The 19226-nt window shown below is 42.7% G+C and overlaps 1 protein-coding gene across 1 annotated transcript in view; it reads right to left on the minus strand.

Annotated features, from left to right (window-relative positions):
* Positions 1-19226, minus strand: part of myo1d (myosin 1D) — a 150963-nt gene that overhangs the window by 115310 nt on the left and 16427 nt on the right. Inside the window, exons 2-3 of the mRNA XM_060939892.1 lie at positions 2274-2482; positions 1378-1471 (exon numbers count right to left, since the gene is read on the minus strand). Of these exons, the coding sequence (XP_060795875.1) occupies positions 1378-1471; positions 2274-2482 (303 nt within the window). The remainder of the gene's footprint in view (positions 1-1377; positions 1472-2273; positions 2483-19226) is intronic.

The raw sequence follows: 19226 nt of genomic DNA on the forward strand, positions 1-19226 counted from the left end.
TCACTCTGTTCTATATTTCAATTCCATTACAGTCATCCCTTTTTAGGCCAACATTAATGCATTACTTACTTCTGAGCAGGAGTAACATTTCTCAATTCAAAAGCTTCAATCAGAGACTAATCCTGCTCTAAAGCAGCTAACTAAGCACTGCATACATTAGTGAGCATGTGATACCTATTCAAACACCCACAGGAATTATGAAGCCAACACTTTAGTCAAAGGTCCACAAATAAACATATACTGTATCTAATACTTAATACCTTCACAGTGATGAATTAAATACATGCACTAATCCTTAGCACACCAGGAAATAATGAAGTGGAGCTGTACATTAACAGAGTCGTATGAATAGCCATAATAATGGTATTAGTTCAGTAGTAACATGTTTCACTGCATTCTTTTAACCATCATGATTAATAGCGATCGTTTAACTCAGGAAGAATTTGAAAACAATGTCGTTTAACCAGAATTACTGGCTAAAGTGTATATTCAGGTCATTTGAGACCCCCGAGTTTTTTTGTTTTCCAACATCGCTAATTTTAAACTAAACCTTAGCACAGGATAATATTACAAATACTAATCAAATACGCAGTTAACATTTTCACCTGTGGTATGAAACAAGTTTATATTTTAATATTGCTCATTCTGCACATGGCTTCGTAGACAGAGTGTGTGTGCTTGACTGGCCTGCTGCCAGTCCAGATCTGCTTCCTATTGAGAATATATGGTCCATCATGAAGAGGAGAATCAAAACAACAGTGACCACAGAGTGCTGAGCAGCTGAAGTCTTGCATCAACCAAGAATGGACAAAAATTCCAATTGCAAAAATGCAACAGTTAGTGTCCTCAGTTTCCATACGATTAGAAATTGTTATTAAAAGACAAGGTGATGTAACACAATGGTGATAATGCCCCTGTCCCAACTTTTTATTTTTTGGAGTGTGTCGCAGGCATTGAATTCTAACTTTGTTTACATTTACAAAATAAAATTAAAGTTGTTCAGTAAAACTAATGAACGTCTTTTCTTTATACTTTTGTCAATTAAATAAAGGTTCACGTGAATTAACAAATTGCGGATTTCTGATTTGATTGCATTTTGGAAAATGCCCCAATCTTTCTGGAAATAGGGTTTGTATGTTAATACTTAACTATTTCCATTATAATTTAATGGCTATTCATACGTGACTCAGAGGCTGTTCATATATATATGCTGATTAGTGCATGTATTAATTCATCAGTATGAAAGCATTAATTATTAAACATATGCTTATTAATGGACCTTACAGTAAAGTTAGTTGCTATTATTAACATCTATTATACCACAGGTATGAGACATGGCAAAAGGAGCAGTAGTATATTCCCCCCCACCCCACTCACCTCTCCACCTCTGCTCTTTGGCTAGGATTTGTAATAGCAGCAATATATTGCATTATGTATTTACTGGCTTCTGTTTTTCCGGCTCCACTCTCCCCTGCAAAGCAAGAATAGCACCACAGAAGATCCAAACATTTGATTACCAGGCATGAATGAAATGAGTACACACTAATTCATTTATGCATCAGAGGTACCTGCACAGCATTCACAGAATATTCAAGTTATGACTCATATGATTCTGCGAAATAGTAAGCCAAAATAATCCTTATCTTTTCTGACCACTAGATGACACTATATGGCTCGAATATTTTTGCAGTGCAGTCATAATCTGTGGTCGCTCTGAATCAGTGTTTTATCATTGTGTTATTTAAGAATATATTCTTTTAAACTGCTTCTTCACATCCACTGAACCATGTGTCCCACCTCAGAATACTTTCCTTGACAAAGATCAATATGTACAAGTCAGCCTCTGAGTCAGTACTGTGGAACAACCACAAATACTCTTGAGTCACACAAAAGGGCCCTTCATGGAGGAGTCCAATAATCTGCTATCTGTTCTGTGTTGGATTGTGAGGGACTTCTTTCTGTGGTCGGTGAAGAACCAATACTGTGCCAGCGCTGAATAATTCTGCTCTAACCACAGATCTTATCATTCCATATCCCGTCATATAAGCCTGAACTGTGGTTCCAAGAAAATAGACTAAAAATATAACACTTTAAAAAAAAAATTTAGTAGTAATGACGATGACGGGCATGTAAGGGGTAAAATAAGGTACAAGTAAGGCAAGGTAAGGTAAAACAAGGTAACTATATTTTATTAATAACAACTTGTCAAACTGCTAACCTTAGGCAATGCCAATAGTTTCATTTTAGTGTTTCACAGTATAAGTGTAGCCAACCTGAGATAACAATACAGGTGTCTTTATTTCGTCTCTTCATGGCTTTGTAGGCAGCATCTGCTATGGCAAAGAGATGAGGTGGGCGCTCGTACAGCTCTCGGCCTTTGTACTGCTCCACTGCGTCCCGTCCGTAGATGTTCATGGAACGGTAAGGGTTGACTGATACCACCACCTCACCGATGTAGCTGTAGATGCGACCCTTTTCAAACCTACAGTATAGATCAACTTGGTAAGTAACCGAAATGGACTGTTACAGCAAAGGGCAATATATTTCTACAATTCATGTGTTGTACTGTATTGTGGTCTGCACGATGGAGTTAGAGGAAGGGGGGGGGGGAGGAAAGGCAGAGAGAGAGTTTTGACTATTATCTATTGAGTTTTGACAGTTTCTGTAAATTTTCATACAGTTGCCTATTATATAAAACTCTGCATGGTCTGGCGCCACTCTGTTTGCATGATTTTATTAAATATCGCCAGACACGGGTTACTCGAACAGTGGTCAACAGGGATGTGGAGGTTCCTTTTAGAAAAACATCTTTCAGCCACAATGCACTATCTATTAAAGGTAGTGCTTTGTGGAACACAATACCTGTGTCTATAAGGGAATGTCCCTCCTTGGCCACTTTCAAGACCCATGTCAAGGTGTGGCTTAGAGCTCACCAAACATGTACACACCTCTAATTTCTTATACACACACACACACACACACACACACACACACACATATACAAACACTCTATTAAAGTGCCATTCCACCATTGGATGTATTCTTTGGCATAAAATACAATATATTTTATGACAACATGACTAGACAGAGAAATCTTTTAGCTTCAAAATGATATATCAAACATAATTTTTTGATAACGACAAGCATATTAATTTTGCGACCAAAGTCACCTACCCTTTTAATTTCCGCACGGTAGTAAAACGTGATGTCATCGGCAGGTTCCCCTTCTTGTGTACCACGTCACGTGTGACGTGGCACAGATTATCAGCAATGGTGGATAGAACGCGATTTCCACTTGTCGATTGCTGTGCCGATATTCACCATCGACCGTCTCCTTTGGGCATCACTTGCTATTTTCCTTCGCTTCTTTTCCAAAGCTGACAATCGCGTTCTATCCGCCATTGCTGATAATCTGTGCCACGTCACACGTGACGTGGTACACAAGAAGGGGAACCTGCCGATGACATCACGTTTCACTACCGCGCGGAAATTAAAAGGGTAGGTGACTTTGGTCGCAAAATTAATATGCTTGTCGTTGTCAAAAAAATTATGTTTGATATATCATTTTGAAGCTAAAAGATTTCTCTGTCTAGTCATGTTGTCATAAAATATATTGTATTTTATGCCAAAAAAATACATCCAATGGTGGAATGGCACTTTAACACATAACTCTAACAGTACTAATACACAGTCCTATTCTTAAGTATGTTTATCGTAAATGTGATTGTGGTTTTTGTATTTCTTTTCCTTTAGTATTTACTATGTGTGTGTATAGCTGTGTATGTCTGGATTTTTTTTGTCTTTTTATTTATGAACATCTAACCTGCCTATTATGGACTACAGATGGAAATTAGCCTTTGGGCTATAATCTGGCACATTTGCATGTACTGTGTATGTGTTCATCAATGTGCATTGTCCTGAAAATAATAAAAGTAAAGTAGAGAGAGAGAGAGAGAGAGAGAGAACACTAATAACGCATTCAAATTTGTACACGCTGAAAACTAAAAGAAAGAGCCAAAAAAGGGTTCAAGATTGTTTTGACCGTGTAGTAATCTATTTATAGTTGAATGAAAACCCGTTATTGACTCGCTCACAAAGACCAGACACACAAATCCTCTGTAAATACAGTGCACCACCAAAGAGAACTCATTGTAATTAAGCGCACACATCCTTGTCAATTTACTTGATCTATTGCAGGCCCTACTGCAACGGTGCATTGTATGTATGGTGCTTGGTGCTTCCAGGCAAAATCGCACACCATGCCACCAGCTTACAGTCCAGCTGTAGAGCATGGAGAGGTAATGGCTGGAAATCACTCCGTCTAGCTGGAGCAGACTGTTTTGGGCTCAGGCCCCTGGAGAATGAAAGCCTCACTTCCTTCCTCTTCTGAGAAACCCTGGGTCATGCTCAGAATAAAGCTTTCTTTCTTCTCCACCAGCACCTCTGCCAAGCTTCCTCTGCCCCATCAGGACGTGCAGCGGTTTAAGGCATCACTAGCTCTGTTTATCCAGACATCATGATTGCCTCGCTGCACATTTACAAAATGTAAATGCTTTAAATGCTGCATTTATGTGAACATAGGCCATTTTCAAGCTTGGTTTGTTTGAGTGTGGGTTTAAAGCAAACCTTAAGCTGTTGCATTGCCGCAATTTGGTCACTGTACTGATGGTGCTGACACAGGTTTTGAAGGGGACAAAAAGAACTGGTGAAAGGTTTGGTCTTATGAAGGCACACAAAATAAATAACCAATTACATCTCATGTTTTTATTTACAGAAATCAAGATTTGAGCGTGGATTTAGGACATGGGGAAGACCTTCTTTTTCAATACCATGCCGTGCCATAGGAACAGTACCGTCAATGCTATGTGGAGTTCTCAACAACAAACTAGGGCTGTGCGATATATCGAATATACTCGATATATCTCCGAAAATTCTGTGCGAGATACATAAAATTATTATATCGTAACTATCGAGTATTTTATGGTCATCTGCCGACTTGCGTTTGTTTCATGTTTGTTGCGCTTGTTTAAAACATTTTCCGGTGGTTTTCTCCCTGTCCCTCAGGCAGGAACGTGAGAGGCTGCCTAAGGGAGGAAAAAAAAACAATAACGCCACACACTCGCCAACCAATCCCAGGCGACATCTGCGTGCTGAAAAGAACTTGCGGGAAGATTTTCTAGTTCCGGTTTACAGCGCTGACTCAGTTCGTGCAGTTGCTGGTGTTGCATAGGCTACCGTGTAAGCTCGGTCAATTTCAGCGACAAATTAAAAATGGAAGCGGATGAATTGGTTTCTAAAAGAACTAGTAAGGGGTCAGTCATCTGGCTTTTTTTTTGGATATCGCGAGGAGGACGTGGATTATTGATTTGAGCTCTGAGCAGCTCTGTATTGTATTGCCCCTTTGTTGCAATTTTCAAGATTGTTTTTGCAGTTTGTGCTACATCTTTGTTGAATAAAAATAGTCTTTCAACTCAATCGTGATTAATCACTAACATGAAAATTTGTTGTTGAAAACCACCTGTAAAGTTAACCAAGAATGTTATTTAATTTGCAGGGATTGTAGTGAAAACAGTAAAAGTTAGATTTCATGGGGTCCTTTAGAGGAGATTTCAATATATCGAGATATATATCGTATATCGTGAAATGGAGAAAACGTATCGGGATATTCATTTTTTTTCCCCATATCGCACAGCCCTACAACAAACTGACTCCATTCCCTGTGTCCAAAATCACGCACTTGTTCACTACTCCCTACTCATTATATCGGGAATTACTATATAGAGGACTATTTGATAAAATGGAAAAAAAAAATAAATTAAAAAAAAAAACACGCCTTTGGACACTAGTCCGTCGCGCCATTATTTACGTCATTACTGTCGCACAATTAAAACGTGCCAGATCAGTAGGCTGGTGGGTTCTCAGAATAATAAATACATGCATGCATTTTTGTGATAAACACACATTATACTGGGGCATATTTCCCACATAAATAAATACAAAGTACTTTGTGTCTGCTGCATCTTTCAGTTCTTTTAAATCAAACCTGAATACTTTCTTCTTTGCCGCTGCCTTTTATAAAATCAAATTGGAGGCTTTTGATTTGATTTCTTTCAGCGCGCCCGCAATGCATGATGGGATATGTTGCTTGGTTGGTGACCATTGGTTGTACACTATTTTTCATGATATAGTATTGTGGGATACTTTGAGTGCACTATATAGGGTGTAATAATTCTCACAATACATTCGGACAGCGCTACATAATGGCAAAGTCACTATATAGTGAGTATGAAGTGGTTTCAGACACAGGGATTGTTTCTGTCCTAAGGGCTTAATTTAACTAAATGCAGTTTGGTAGTGTAACTACATACAATTGCTAGATGTCTTGATTCCTTCAGGAAAAAACACAAGATCCATTAACTTCCAAAATTAATGGTGGTGTAGTGGTTAGCACTGTCGCCTCACAGCAAGAAGGTTCTGGGTTCGAACCCAGCAGCCAGTGAGGGCCTTTGTGTGGCGTTTGCATGTTCTCCCCGTGTCTGCGTGGGTTTCCTCCGGGTGCTCCGGTTTCCCCCACAGTCAAAGACATGCAGTTAGGTTAACGTGGGGCAGCCTTGGGCTGAGGTGCCCTTGAGCAAGGTACCGAACCCCTGACTGCTCCCTGGGCACTGTAGTGTGGCTGCCCACTGCATGCTTGTGTTCACTGCTTCAGATGGGTTAAATGCAGAGGATGAATTTCACTGTGCTTGAAGTGTGCATGCGACAAATAAAGGTTTCTTCTTCTTCTTCTTCTAAATGTACACACACACACACACACACACACACACCAGTTAACAGCCATTTGAAAGCATTTCTTTATAAAACAGTGTGAAACTGCATTATATTATACTGTCGTCCAACAATATCATCAATATTACACTGCAAAAAAGTGAAAACTGAATTTGAGGAGAAAATTCCTTAATACTAGTGAAATTATCTTGCTGCATGGACAGATGATTTTACTTGACATCTTGGAATAAACGGGCAGCACGGTGGTGCAGTGGTTAGCGCTGTCGCCTCACAGCAAGAAGGTCCTGGGTTCGAGCCCCGGGGCCAGCAAGGGCCTTTCTGTGCGGAGTTTGCATGTTCTCCCCGTGTCCTCGTGGGTTTCCTCCAGGTGCTCCGGTTTCCCCCACAGTCCAAAGACATGCAGGTTAGGTTAACTGGTGACTCTAAATTGACCGTGAGTGTGAGTGTGAATGGTTGTCTGTGTCTATGTGTCAGCCCTGTGATGACCTGGCGACTTGTCCAGGGTGTACCCCGCCTTTCGCCCGTAGTCAGCTGGGATAGGCTCCAGCTTGCCTGCGACCCTGTAGAACAGGATAAAGCGGCTAGAGATAATGAGATGAGATCTTGGAATAAACTGGTTACAATCTAGAACTAGTTTTAATAATCTCAGAGTTGGTGTCTTGTATTCTTCCAATAGGAAATGCTAGATTGTTTCAACTATACTCCAGATATTCTAACTTGTTAAGATGTCATTTCTGCAGTGTAGAAGAATACAAGACACCAACTCTGAGGTCATTAAAACTAATTCTAGGTTGTAACCAACTTATTCCAAGATGTCTTGTCAAGTAAAATTATCTGTCCATGCAGCAAGATAATTTCACTAGTATTAAGGAATTTTCTCCTCAAATTCAATTGTCAGTTTTTTGCAGTGTATGTTATGCTTTGATTTCCACTGAGAACCAGAGCTCAGCTAAACTTAGTGGTGGAACAGTTTGGTCAAAGAGTTACACTTTTCATTCAGCCAATATGGTTTTTGATTACTTTAGCCTAGGTCACAACCGGACGTACGATTTTTTGGCCGTGCGATTTTTGGCGTTTCCCAAATCGCTGCGTTTTTTTTGTTCGTGGAGAAAGACGCACGTTGGCCGTAAGTTTGTCTTGCAACCTGAAAAAAACGTAAGCGCCCGTAGAGTTTGTTTGACATGACAAAGAACCTCTGCCGCCGGTCTGCGGCCAGTCTACGGCTCGAAAATCAGCACGTCACACGCGCGCCCTCCGTGCGTTTCTTGTGTTTTTTGCACGTAGACCGGCCGTAGGAGCACGCACGGCCGGTTGTTAGTCTTGGGCTCCACAGCTATAATATACCATGAGGAATGTGGCATTGTGCAATCCATGGGTCTAAGGGCCTCTGCATGCTCTTGCAACAAGGCTTTCGCAGATAGCTTTTCGCAGACAGTTGTAATCTATCGTTGAGTGGGGAGTAATAGGCGTGCGCGATGTTATTCACCGCCACAACGCAAGGGGGTGCGAAGTCGCGAAATCGCTAGGAGTAGTTGGTGGGTGTGGTTAGTGGAGTGTTTATCCTCCGGTTACTTATAATGACTAGAACTGGAGTCGCATAGATGTACGTACTTCCTCACTTCCTCAATCAACCGCTCTTCGTGCTGCTCCATCTTCGCTCGTGTTTTTAAAAATGGCGGTCGTGAAACCAAACCAAACCAGGAAAGTAGGGAAGCGGAAGTGCGTGTACAGCGGATGTAGAGTGGACCAATCAGAGCCTTCTTGTCTGCGACGCTGTCTGTGAGGCTGTCTGCGGTGGTCACAATTTTTGGGAGGTGCGCGCAGAGCGTCTGCGAAGGGGGGAGCTTCGCAGACACCATCTGCGACGCCATCTGCGAGGACTGGGTTGTCAGCATAAATTGGCCTTAAATCATCACACACTTGCCTAAGCCCAAGTTGTTAGGCAATCTCAAATATACTTGCTTTCATGGTTCTGGCATGCTAATCCATGAAACTATTAATGCTCTAGAACACAATATACAGTTGGGGTCAGAAGTTTATATACAGTGACATGAATGTCATCTTGGATATGAATGTCATGGCAATATTTGGGCTTTCAGTCATTTCTTTGAACTGTTCTTTTTTCTGTGGCAGAATGATTGTACAGCATACATCTTTAAAAAAAAACTCGAATTTGGTGCACAAGTTTTAATTTTCTTTGGGTTTTCTGAAATCAACACAAAGTCAAAAATTTACATATGCTCATTTAGATCATTAATTCAGAGGTGTCGAGACTTCCAAAATGTTTCTTATCTTGCCAAGGCCGAGGTCTCTTAACTTCCTGTTAGTGATCATGACTGACTACAGCTGGTAGTTTCTCTGTGCCTTCATAAAAAGGGTTTCTTTACAGCACTCATTGGATTGACCAACACACAGTAAAATGGGAAAGTCCAAGGAGCTCAGTGCAGATCTGAGAAAGAGGATGGCAGATATACACAACTCCGGAATGTCTCTTGGAGCCATTTCTAAACAACTGCAAATTCCAAGATCAGTTCAAACAATTGTATCCAAGTTATTGTAAGGTGTAGTCACTTTCCCAAGCAACTTTGCTTCAAGAAAACCCAAACTGTCACTCTCAACTGAAAAGAAATTGGTTTGGATGGTCAGGAACAACCTGGGAACCACCATGGCACAGCCCTGCCATGAACTGGAAGCTGATGGATCACTGTCTACAGTTCAGATCGCCATGGACGAAGAGGCTGCTATCCAAGAAATAACCCCCTGCTCCAAAATTGACATCTTCAAGCTGAACTAAAGGTTGTAGCTGACCACACGGACAAAGAAAAAGCCTTCTGGAGGATAGCTGTATGATCAGATGAGACAAAGATTGAGTTGTTTGGCCACAATGACCACCATGTACAGAGGGACACTGTACCAGCTGATGGTGGTGGTAGGATCATCATGCTCTGGGGCTGTTTTGCTGCCAGTGGAACTGGTTCATTGCACAAAGTGGATGGAATAATGAAGGAAGAGGACTACCTCAGAATTCTTCAGCATAAACCATCAAAAACCTGAACACAACTTGGGAGTTACAACAGGTCAATGAACCCAAACACGCATCAGAGCTGGTTGTGGAGGATAAAGCAGGCTAACATTAAGCTTAAAACAAGTCCTGACTTCAACCCTATTGAAAATATATGAACCGTGCTTATAAGTCCATGCCAAGAAAAGAAAAAAAAAAAAAAACTAAATTGAATTGAACTCTACCAATTCTACCATGAAGAGTTATGAAATATCCAACCAGAATTCTGCCAGAAGCTTATTCATGGTAAACAAAAATGTTGGGTCAAGGTGAATCTTGCAAAGAGATATTTTACCCAAATATTAGGTGTGCTGTATGTATATTTTTGACCCTGTATGTATAATTTTGACCCTGCGTTGATTTCAGAAAGCACAAAGAAAATTAAAACTTTTTTTTTAATTAAAAGGATATGCTGTACATTCTGCTACAGAAAAAGAACAGTTCAAAGAACTTACTGAAAGCCCAAATATTGGCATGACATTCATGTCACTGTATGTAAACTTCTGACCACAGCTGTAACTAAATAATATGACCATAACAACAAAACACTTTCTTTTTCACTCTGTTGAAATATCCAACTTCCAAAGGCAGAACTGTACTTTAGAAGTGTGAAGCATGGAAACATTCCATTTCCTAAAGTGTTATTACTGACTCAGTTGATTGATTTTGAGGGGTGTGTGTGATTATTTTGGCCCGTTTTGCATTTAAAGTATGGTGGTATGGTATGTTTTAGGCCCTGTCCACACGGCAACGGATTCAGGTGAATCTGATAAAATTGTTTATCGTTTCGGCCTGGCGTCCACACGGAACCGGCGTTTTGGGTGCCCCAAAACGAAGCCTTTTGAGAACGGGTTCCAGAGTGGAAAAATCTGGCAACGGCGCCATTGCGAAGTCGTCTGGATGAGTAGAACGGATTTGTTTACGATGACGTCACAACCACATGACTGTCAGTGCTTCATGCCGGGTAGAAGTGTAACGAACTCGATGCGAGTTGTCAACAAATCCTATAACTTGGTTCATGAAACACGCTTACAAAATATTTTCATTGCTTTCCAAAAACAATCCCGCCAGCAAAAATAGGGAGGGAAAAAAAAAAAAAGAGCGATCTCACCTCTTCAGATGTTGGTTTAAGTCCGACAATACATTCCTCAAAAAGGGCGTAGAAGAACAAAGTAATCCATCAACGTGTAGCATTCAATTTATTCCGGACCATTAAAGAATTCTGGAGGATATCAGAATGTTGGCGTACCGGCTTCCATCTACCCCCATTCATTCCTCTTTCCGCATCTTTCGTTTTACGCTACTGATTAATAATCAAAACTTTATGTGGCTGATGCTACAGAAGAAGGGGTTTATGCGCATGTGTCTACTTCTATTGTTCTGGTGTATCCGATGGGACCGTCTTACAGCGCACGTAGAGGTGTGGCATGTGTATTGCATCGTTTTCAGCAAGCGTTGCAATATGTACCTGATATTTTACTGATCCGTTGCCCATGTGGACACGATATTTAAAAAAAAAAAAAAAATCTCGTTGCCATTGTCGTGTGGATGTAGCCTTAGAAGTTAAAGGTCTGGACACCTGATCAACAAAGATGATGATCACCCCACCCCTTTTTTTTTTTTTGGGGGGGGGGGGATTGTTGGCTTAATACCAATCCACCTGTGTCTGCTTTGTACCAATATATTACTATTTGGGTCTCAGTGTGGCTGATTTGGTGACGTGTTCACACTGACAAACAAAACTAAACTTGGGAGGCTATTTAAACTCACTAAAACAAATAATACAGATGTAAATGCACACCTGGAGTGCCAGTATATTTTAATTTGGAATAAGTGAAATTCTATCGGGCAGCACGGTGGTGTAGTGGTTAGCACTGTCGCCTCACAGCAAGAAGGTCCTGGGTTCAAGCCCAGTGGCCGACGAGGGCCTTTCTGTGCGGAGTTTGCATGTGCTCCCCGTGTCTGCGTGGGTTTCCTCCGGGTGCTCCGGTTTCCCCCACAGTCCAATTGGTGACTCTAAATTGACCGTAGGTGTAAATGGTTGTCTGTGTTTATGTGTCAGCCCTGCGATGACCTGGCGACTTGTCCAGGGTGTACCCCACCTCTCACCCATAGTCAGCTGGGACAGGCCCCAGCTTGCTTGCGACCCTGTAGGACAGGATAAGCGGCTATAGATAACGGATGGATGGATAAAATTCTCTCCGTATACTTTCCTATTTCCACTCATCAAATCCTCCTAAAGGGGCTGCTTGAACAAGCTTTTAAGCGTTAGTGGATTAGCTTTAGGGTTCATCAGTGCTTAAAGGATAAAAATCCTCAGCCACTCGTTATATTTAAGCATCAACTTGGCTAAAAAGTGTAGATAGAAAGGTTTGTGTGCTAATGGAGTAGGGAAGAGTGCTCAGTGGGTCGCGTGGCAGGGTTGTGATGCTGGCACTGTCCTGACTGATGCTTGGGAGGCTGGCAGTCGTTCAGAGGGAGTTAAAGGTCCTTTTGTGTGCATCTCCTGCGCCTTTGTTCTCCTGTCAATGCAATATCTGTGTGTAAGGGGCATAGGTCAGCCCTACACAACAGCCCACCAGCAGTCCTATGGCTGAGCATCAGTGTGCCTTTGTGCAACAAGGCTATAGACAGTATACAGAATATGTAGAAAGTGGCCACTCCATGAGAAAATAGAGCACTATAAATATTATAGTCATCGTTGTTCATTTATGAAACAGGATGTGAACAAATGTAGTCACATAAATGACTGGCAATATTTACACACACACAAAAAAAAAATCCATGACAATCCACATAGTTCTGGGGGAAGGACTCCCAAAACCTTCATATCCTAAGAAAGTTCCTGAGTTTACACAGAATTTGTGTACAACATTCCTTGATTGACAGGTTTCAAATTGTACAGTGGTTCTTGAAAGTTTGTGAACCCTTTAGAATTTTCTATATTTCTGCATAAATATGACCTAAAACATCATCAGATTTTCACACAAGTCCTAAAAGTAGATAAAGAGAACCCAGTTAAACAAATGAGACAAAAATATTATACTTGGTCATTTATTTATTGAGGAAAATGATCCAATATTACATATCTGTGAGTGGAAAAAGTATGTGAACCTTTGCTTTCAGTATCTGCTGTGACCCCCTTGTGCAGCAATAACTGCAACTAAACGTTTCCGGTTACTGTTGATCAGTCCTGCACACCGGCTTGGAGGAATTTTAGCCCATTCCTCCGTACAGAACAGCTTCAACTCTGGGATGTTGGTGGGTTTCCTCACATGAACTTGAGGTCCTTCCACAACATTTCAATTGGATTAAGGTCAGGACTTTGACTTGGCCATTCCAAAACATTAACTTTATTCTTCTTTAACCATTCTTTGGTAGAACGACTTGTGTGCTTAGGGTTGTTGTCTTGCTGCATGACCCACCTTCGCTTGAGATTCCGTTCATGGACAGATGTCCTGACATTTTCCTTTAGAATTCGCTGGTATAATTCAGAATTCATTGTCCCATCAATGATGGCAAGCCGTCCTGGCCCAGATGCAGCAAAACGGGCCCAAAACCATGATACTACCACCACCATGTTTCACAGATGGGATAAGGTTCTTATGCTGGAATGCAGTGTTTTCCTTTCTCCAAACATAACGCTTCTCATTTAAACTAAAAAGTTCTATTTTGGTCTCATCCGTCCACAAAACATTTTTCCAATAGCCTTCTGCCTTGTCCACGTGATCTTTAGCAAACTGCAGACGAGCAGCAATATTCTTTTTGGAGAGCAGCTGCTTTCTCCTTGCAACCCTGCCATGCACACCATTGTTGTTCAGTGTTCTCCTGATGGTGGACTCATGAACATTAGCCAATGTGAGAGAGGCCTTCAGTTGCTTAGAAGTTACCCTGGGGTCCTTTGTGATCTCGCTGACTATTACACGCCTTGCTCTTGGAGTGATCTTTGTTGGTCGACCACTCCTGGGGACAGTAACAATGGTCTTGAATTTCCTCCATTTGTACACAATCTGTCTGACTGTGGACTGTGGAGTCCAAACTCTTTAGAGATGCTTTTGTAATCTTTTCCAGCCTGATGAGCATCAACAACGCTTTTTCTGAGGTCGTCAGAAATCTCCTTTCTTCGTGCCATGATACACTTCCACAAACATGTTGTGAAGATCAGACTTTGATAGATCCCTGTTCTTTAAATAAAACAGGGTGTCCACTCACACCTGATTGTCATCCCATTGATTGAAAACACCTGACTCTAATTTCACCTTCAAATTAACTGCTAATCCTAGAGGTTCACATACTTTTGCCACTCACAGATATGTAATATTGGATCATTTTCCTCAGTAAATAAATGACCAAGTATAATATTTTTTGTCTCATTTGTTTAACTGGGTTCTCTTTATCTACTTGTAGGACTTGTGTGAAAATCTGATGATGTTTTAGGTCATATTTATGCAGAAATACAGAAAATTCTAAAGGGTTCACAAACTTTCAAGCACCACTGTATAACTGGCAAGAATTACTGTAAATTTATATATGGACTATTCAGTCAAGTTTAAATACATCTTATTTATTTTAACTGCACAAAAATTAAAGGAAAATTTACATATTTAAGTTTAAAAATTACCACATTAAGGCAAGTGACAGCACTCTACAAAAAGGAATAGTTCATTGTTGCCTGTGGTATCAATCTATTGCGATGGCTGAGCTTTTGCAATGGAAAATTTAGCACACTTACATGGCAGTTTAGTCATCATTTTGCCATTTTCATCTCTGTGAGCTTTGCCTTTTATAGAAATTTTGCTCCGTCACTAAACGCAAATCAGAAAACGTTTACACACAACTTTGCTAAAAGATTGATGAGGCCCAACATATTAGCAAACCTGCTAGCAGAGGGCAAATACAGGACACTGTTTTTATGACCTTGAACTGTTAAATGCTGCATTAATCATTGTCATGAATGCTACATCATAAAAAAAGTCCCTGCAAGCTTCAAGATGCTCATTGCGCCCTTTAATTGCGATAAAGATCGTTATGCAATCACATTACTATGGCACTGTGGGCTCTGCAAGTTAAAAATCAAACTGTCCTGGCAATCTATTGGCTTAGTCAATACGCCAGAGACATCCTGGTTTTACAGGACATACAGGATTATGGAACCAATATGTATAATAACTTCATGTTTACTTCTTCCATTCGTCTTTGTCACCAACCATTTGGACAGCAGGTTACTGAGTCAGACCTAAAAGAACAGTGGCATTGAACCAACCCTATAAATGACATCCTCACTTACCAACAGCACAACAACAATGAGAGAACTGCACCTGCTTTTATTCAGGAGCTGCCATATGTTCCATCAGAGCATCCTGTCCAAAATAGGATTGGGTGCCGAAAGATAAATCCTGTGCACAAATCCTGTTGATGCCATGATGTAAAAATAGTCATAATTAATTTCCAAGCCCGTCACCACTTCCTAGTTTAAGGAGGCCGCAGGCCAATACAGAACCAAATTGTGCATGAAATACTGCAAAATGAATGAGAAAACACAACACAGCACTACTACTTAATCTCAGAGAGATTAAATAGATGCTATTGTATGAATGAAACAAATAATATAACAGAGCATAGCCAGGGAAGGCTTTGAAATGGCAGCAGGGTGTCAAGCTGTGTTTCTTTGAAAAAGTGAAAAAGGAGTTTAGAGTGGTACATCCTAAACCCACCTCCTGGCCCAGTTTCCCCCATCAGGCTTTGGAGCGGCTGCTCTGGATATAGATGAAGTACTTTCGCTCCCAACTGAGACTAGTGCTGCAGCATTGTGCCTCACACTTGCTCTCTTTCAGACATTACACATACACACTGGCACTCATTCGACTGAACTCCAACAATTCAGAGAGCCAAAAAAAAAAAAAAAGGTTATAAACTGTTTTAGTAATGAACGAACAGGATTCTTTTGTGGAATGTGACAAGCTCTCTGCCTCCCTAAATCCCCTACCATAATAAATCGGTGATATTTGTAACTGGAATGTATTCACAATGATATAATACACTTGAGGTAAGGTTAGGGTTCGTATTTATTTGCTAGTCAATCCATTTTTGCCAGCTATAGCTTTAACCCGTGTTCACCTACAACAAGGGGCAAAATCTTCACCGCAGGCCATGTAAAAGCCACGCCATTTTTAGAGTGGAATTACAGGCCAGGCTGAAGATAACTACTGCTTCCAGTCTTGTTTGGGTGGGTCTCTTTTGTGGTTATTTGTCCATCGTTATAAAGGGTGGAGAGCAACCAACATTCCCTGACATCAGTTAAAACCCCAGCAAAAATGGAAGCAGTGGGAAAGTGTGATGTGTGTCTTTGACTTCACAACAATTTAATCCAATGTATCATGAACCCACAGGTTTCGCATGTTCAATGGTATTGTCAAATAGCAAAGAAGTATCTTAAAAATCAAAATACTATATCATATCATATCATGTGGCCTTAGGTTAACACCCCTACGTGAAAGTATTTACACAGAAGTGGGAAAAAAAAAAAAAACCTAAACAAAGTTTTATATTTCTCAAAACATTTTTAAAACCATGACTCAATATTGGTCAATATTCTACATACGGGCCACTTTTTCCATAGAATAAAAACATGTGGGTTTATTGATGGCATGCAATATTATCATATCGCTTATCCTCCATGTATTACGCCACTCTCCCCAATGGAGAATGAACGTGCAATATTGTTATAACACTGTACATTGTCAAGACATCATGACATCACACGTCAGAGCTAACGTGAATATCCAATGGCAAAACTTTGCTGCTGCGCACAGTCATTTCTTTGTCGGCTGTGAGAGAGAGAAGACGAGGCTAATCCAGTGCTTGGTTTAAGCATAAAATAAATAAACTGAAACTAAAGACATGCTGAACATACGAAAGGCTACCAAAATTTCATTATATATTTCTTCATGCGTATTTACAAGAGAAAAACATACCAATGGACATCGAAAAACTGGAAGAGACAGGAATAGCTTTTACAAGGACTTCACTCGTGGACTTTACTCAGCAAAGCCCTTTTGTTTTGAACAACCGTAATGTAACAATGAACTACTACCAAAAGTAACTGAACTTGAACTGTCAACCTGTATATAGCTTGTATATAACTGGGGTTGTTGTTCAGGCTTTTTGGACTTGTACCATTTTCATTGTTCAAACTTTGACTCTGCACATGTACATTGGATTGACAGAACATTGAATTACATTCAATCAGAATCAGCATTTAATATTGGTAAGTTACCCCCTTGTTAACTATTTGTAAAATTTGTAATTGTTCCATCGAATGTGTATGTATAATAATAATAGCTGGGTTTTTCGTGGTATATCAGATGTATTCCATTCAGTTAGCATGATATTGAACTCGTCTTCAACTTGTTCAATATCATGCTAGCTGAATGGAATACATCCGTGTGGCAGTGGGGGCGTGGTCAAGCGCCGGTCTGTGACAGGAGGGCGGAGTCAGGGAAGGTAAGTGGCAGAATCACTACACCTGAGAGCAATTAACCTGTTTGTGTGTCTTCCCAGTGACCGCGCCCTATATAAGGAGAGAGAGCAGAGAGCAGGGGAGCTCTCCCGAACCAGACGGCTGATGTGTGTGCGTGTGTGAGAGAGTGTTTGCGACTGAAAAGTGCAAATAAAGCGGATTGTCAACCTGAGCTCTGTCCTGCCGTCTTCTGTGCTCCGCCCATACATAAGAACTGCTACAGTGGTGCTGAAACCCGGGACCTGGAGCACAGAACGCCGAACCGCCCCATGGAGTCTTCCCCGTTCGCCGACCTAGTCCACGCCCTCGCCACGGCCCAGCAAAGCCAGCACCAGGCGCTTGTCACGCTCCGTAAGGAGCAGGAGCAGCGCTTCGAGGCCCTGGTGTTGGCCCAGCAAGAGGACCGACAGGCGTTTCGGCACCTCCTCGCGTCGGCGGGGACAATCGACGCTTCCATCGCGGGCCCGTCCCCCCTCACCCTGACAAAGATGGGCCTGCAGGATGACCCCGAGGCTTTCATCACGCTCTTTGACCAAGTCGCGGAGACCTCGGGGTGGCCGATGGATCAGCGCGCGGCGCGCCTCCTCCCCCTGCTAACGGGGGGAGGCGCAGTTGGCCGCGCTACAGCTCCCCGCCGACCGGCCTACGTGGACCTTCGCCGGGCCATCCTCCAGCGCACGGGGCGCACCCCCGAACAACAGCGCCAGCACTTCCGCGCTCTGCACTTGGAGGAAGTCGGCCACCCGTTCGCGTTTGGCCAGCAACTCCGGGACGCCTGCTGGCGGTGGCTGAGGGCCAACAACCGCGACGCCGAGGAGATCGTCGATCAGGTGGTGCTGGAGCAGTTCATCGCGCGGTTGCCCACAGGAACTGCGGAGTGGGTCCAGTGCCACCGCCCGGCGTCGCTGGATCAGGCCATCGAGCTGGCAGAGGACCATTTGGCGGCTGTTACGGCGGCAGGACAGGAGACAGCCTCTTCTCTCCTCTTCTCTCTCTCTTTCTCCCCCTCCTTCTGTGTCCCGTCCTCGCCCCATTCCCCCACGGCAGAGGTGGGGGCCGGCACCACCCCAGCCGGCCCGCCGCACCCGTGGTGCCCTCCCGTTTCTCCCTTCTGTGTCTGTCTCCCCCCCCCCCCCAGGTGACTGAGCCCCAGAACACCGGTGCAGAGAGGAAGCCCGGGCCGGTGTGCTGGTGCCGCGGGGAACCGGGCCACCTCCAACAGCAGTGCACGGCAATGGAGGTGGGCGTGGTGGTTCGGATCCCCGACGCGTTAGAAGCCGCCCTCGATCGGGCCGGAGCGTATCGCATACCGGTGAGTATCCAAGGGGATACATATCAGGCGTTGGTGGATTCTGGTTGTAATCAGACCTCAATTCACCAAATCCTGGTTCAAAACGAGGCATTGGGGGGAGCACAGGGGGTGAAGGTGTTGTGTGTGCACGGGGATGTTCACAGCTACCCTTTGGTGTCAGTCCACATTTTTTTCCGAGGGGAAAAATTTATAGTGAAGGTGGCGGTTAATCCTCGCCTTACCCACTCTTTGATTTTGGGGACTGATTGGCCGGGATTTCGGGGTTTGTTGTCGCGCTTAGTAGAGAGTGGGTCCTGCCATTTAGCAGGGGGGGGTCCCAGTGTCGCTTTGGCGGGAGCAGCTGTCACAGAGCCGTCTACGTCATCTCCGCGTCAGAGTGAGGAGCCCCAGGCTCCTCCCCTCTCTCTCGGGGAATCCCTCGCGGATTTCCCGTTAGAACAGTCGCGAGACGAGACTCTGCGACATGCGTTTGACCAAGTGAGAGTAATCAATGGTCAAACGCTCCCGCCGAACGCCATCCCGTCCTTCCCCTACTTCTCAATTATGAA

This window comes from Neoarius graeffei, chromosome 14, assembly GCF_027579695.1.
Source record: "Neoarius graeffei isolate fNeoGra1 chromosome 14, fNeoGra1.pri, whole genome shotgun sequence".
Lineage (NCBI taxonomy): Eukaryota > Metazoa > Chordata > Actinopteri > Siluriformes > Ariidae > Neoarius > Neoarius graeffei.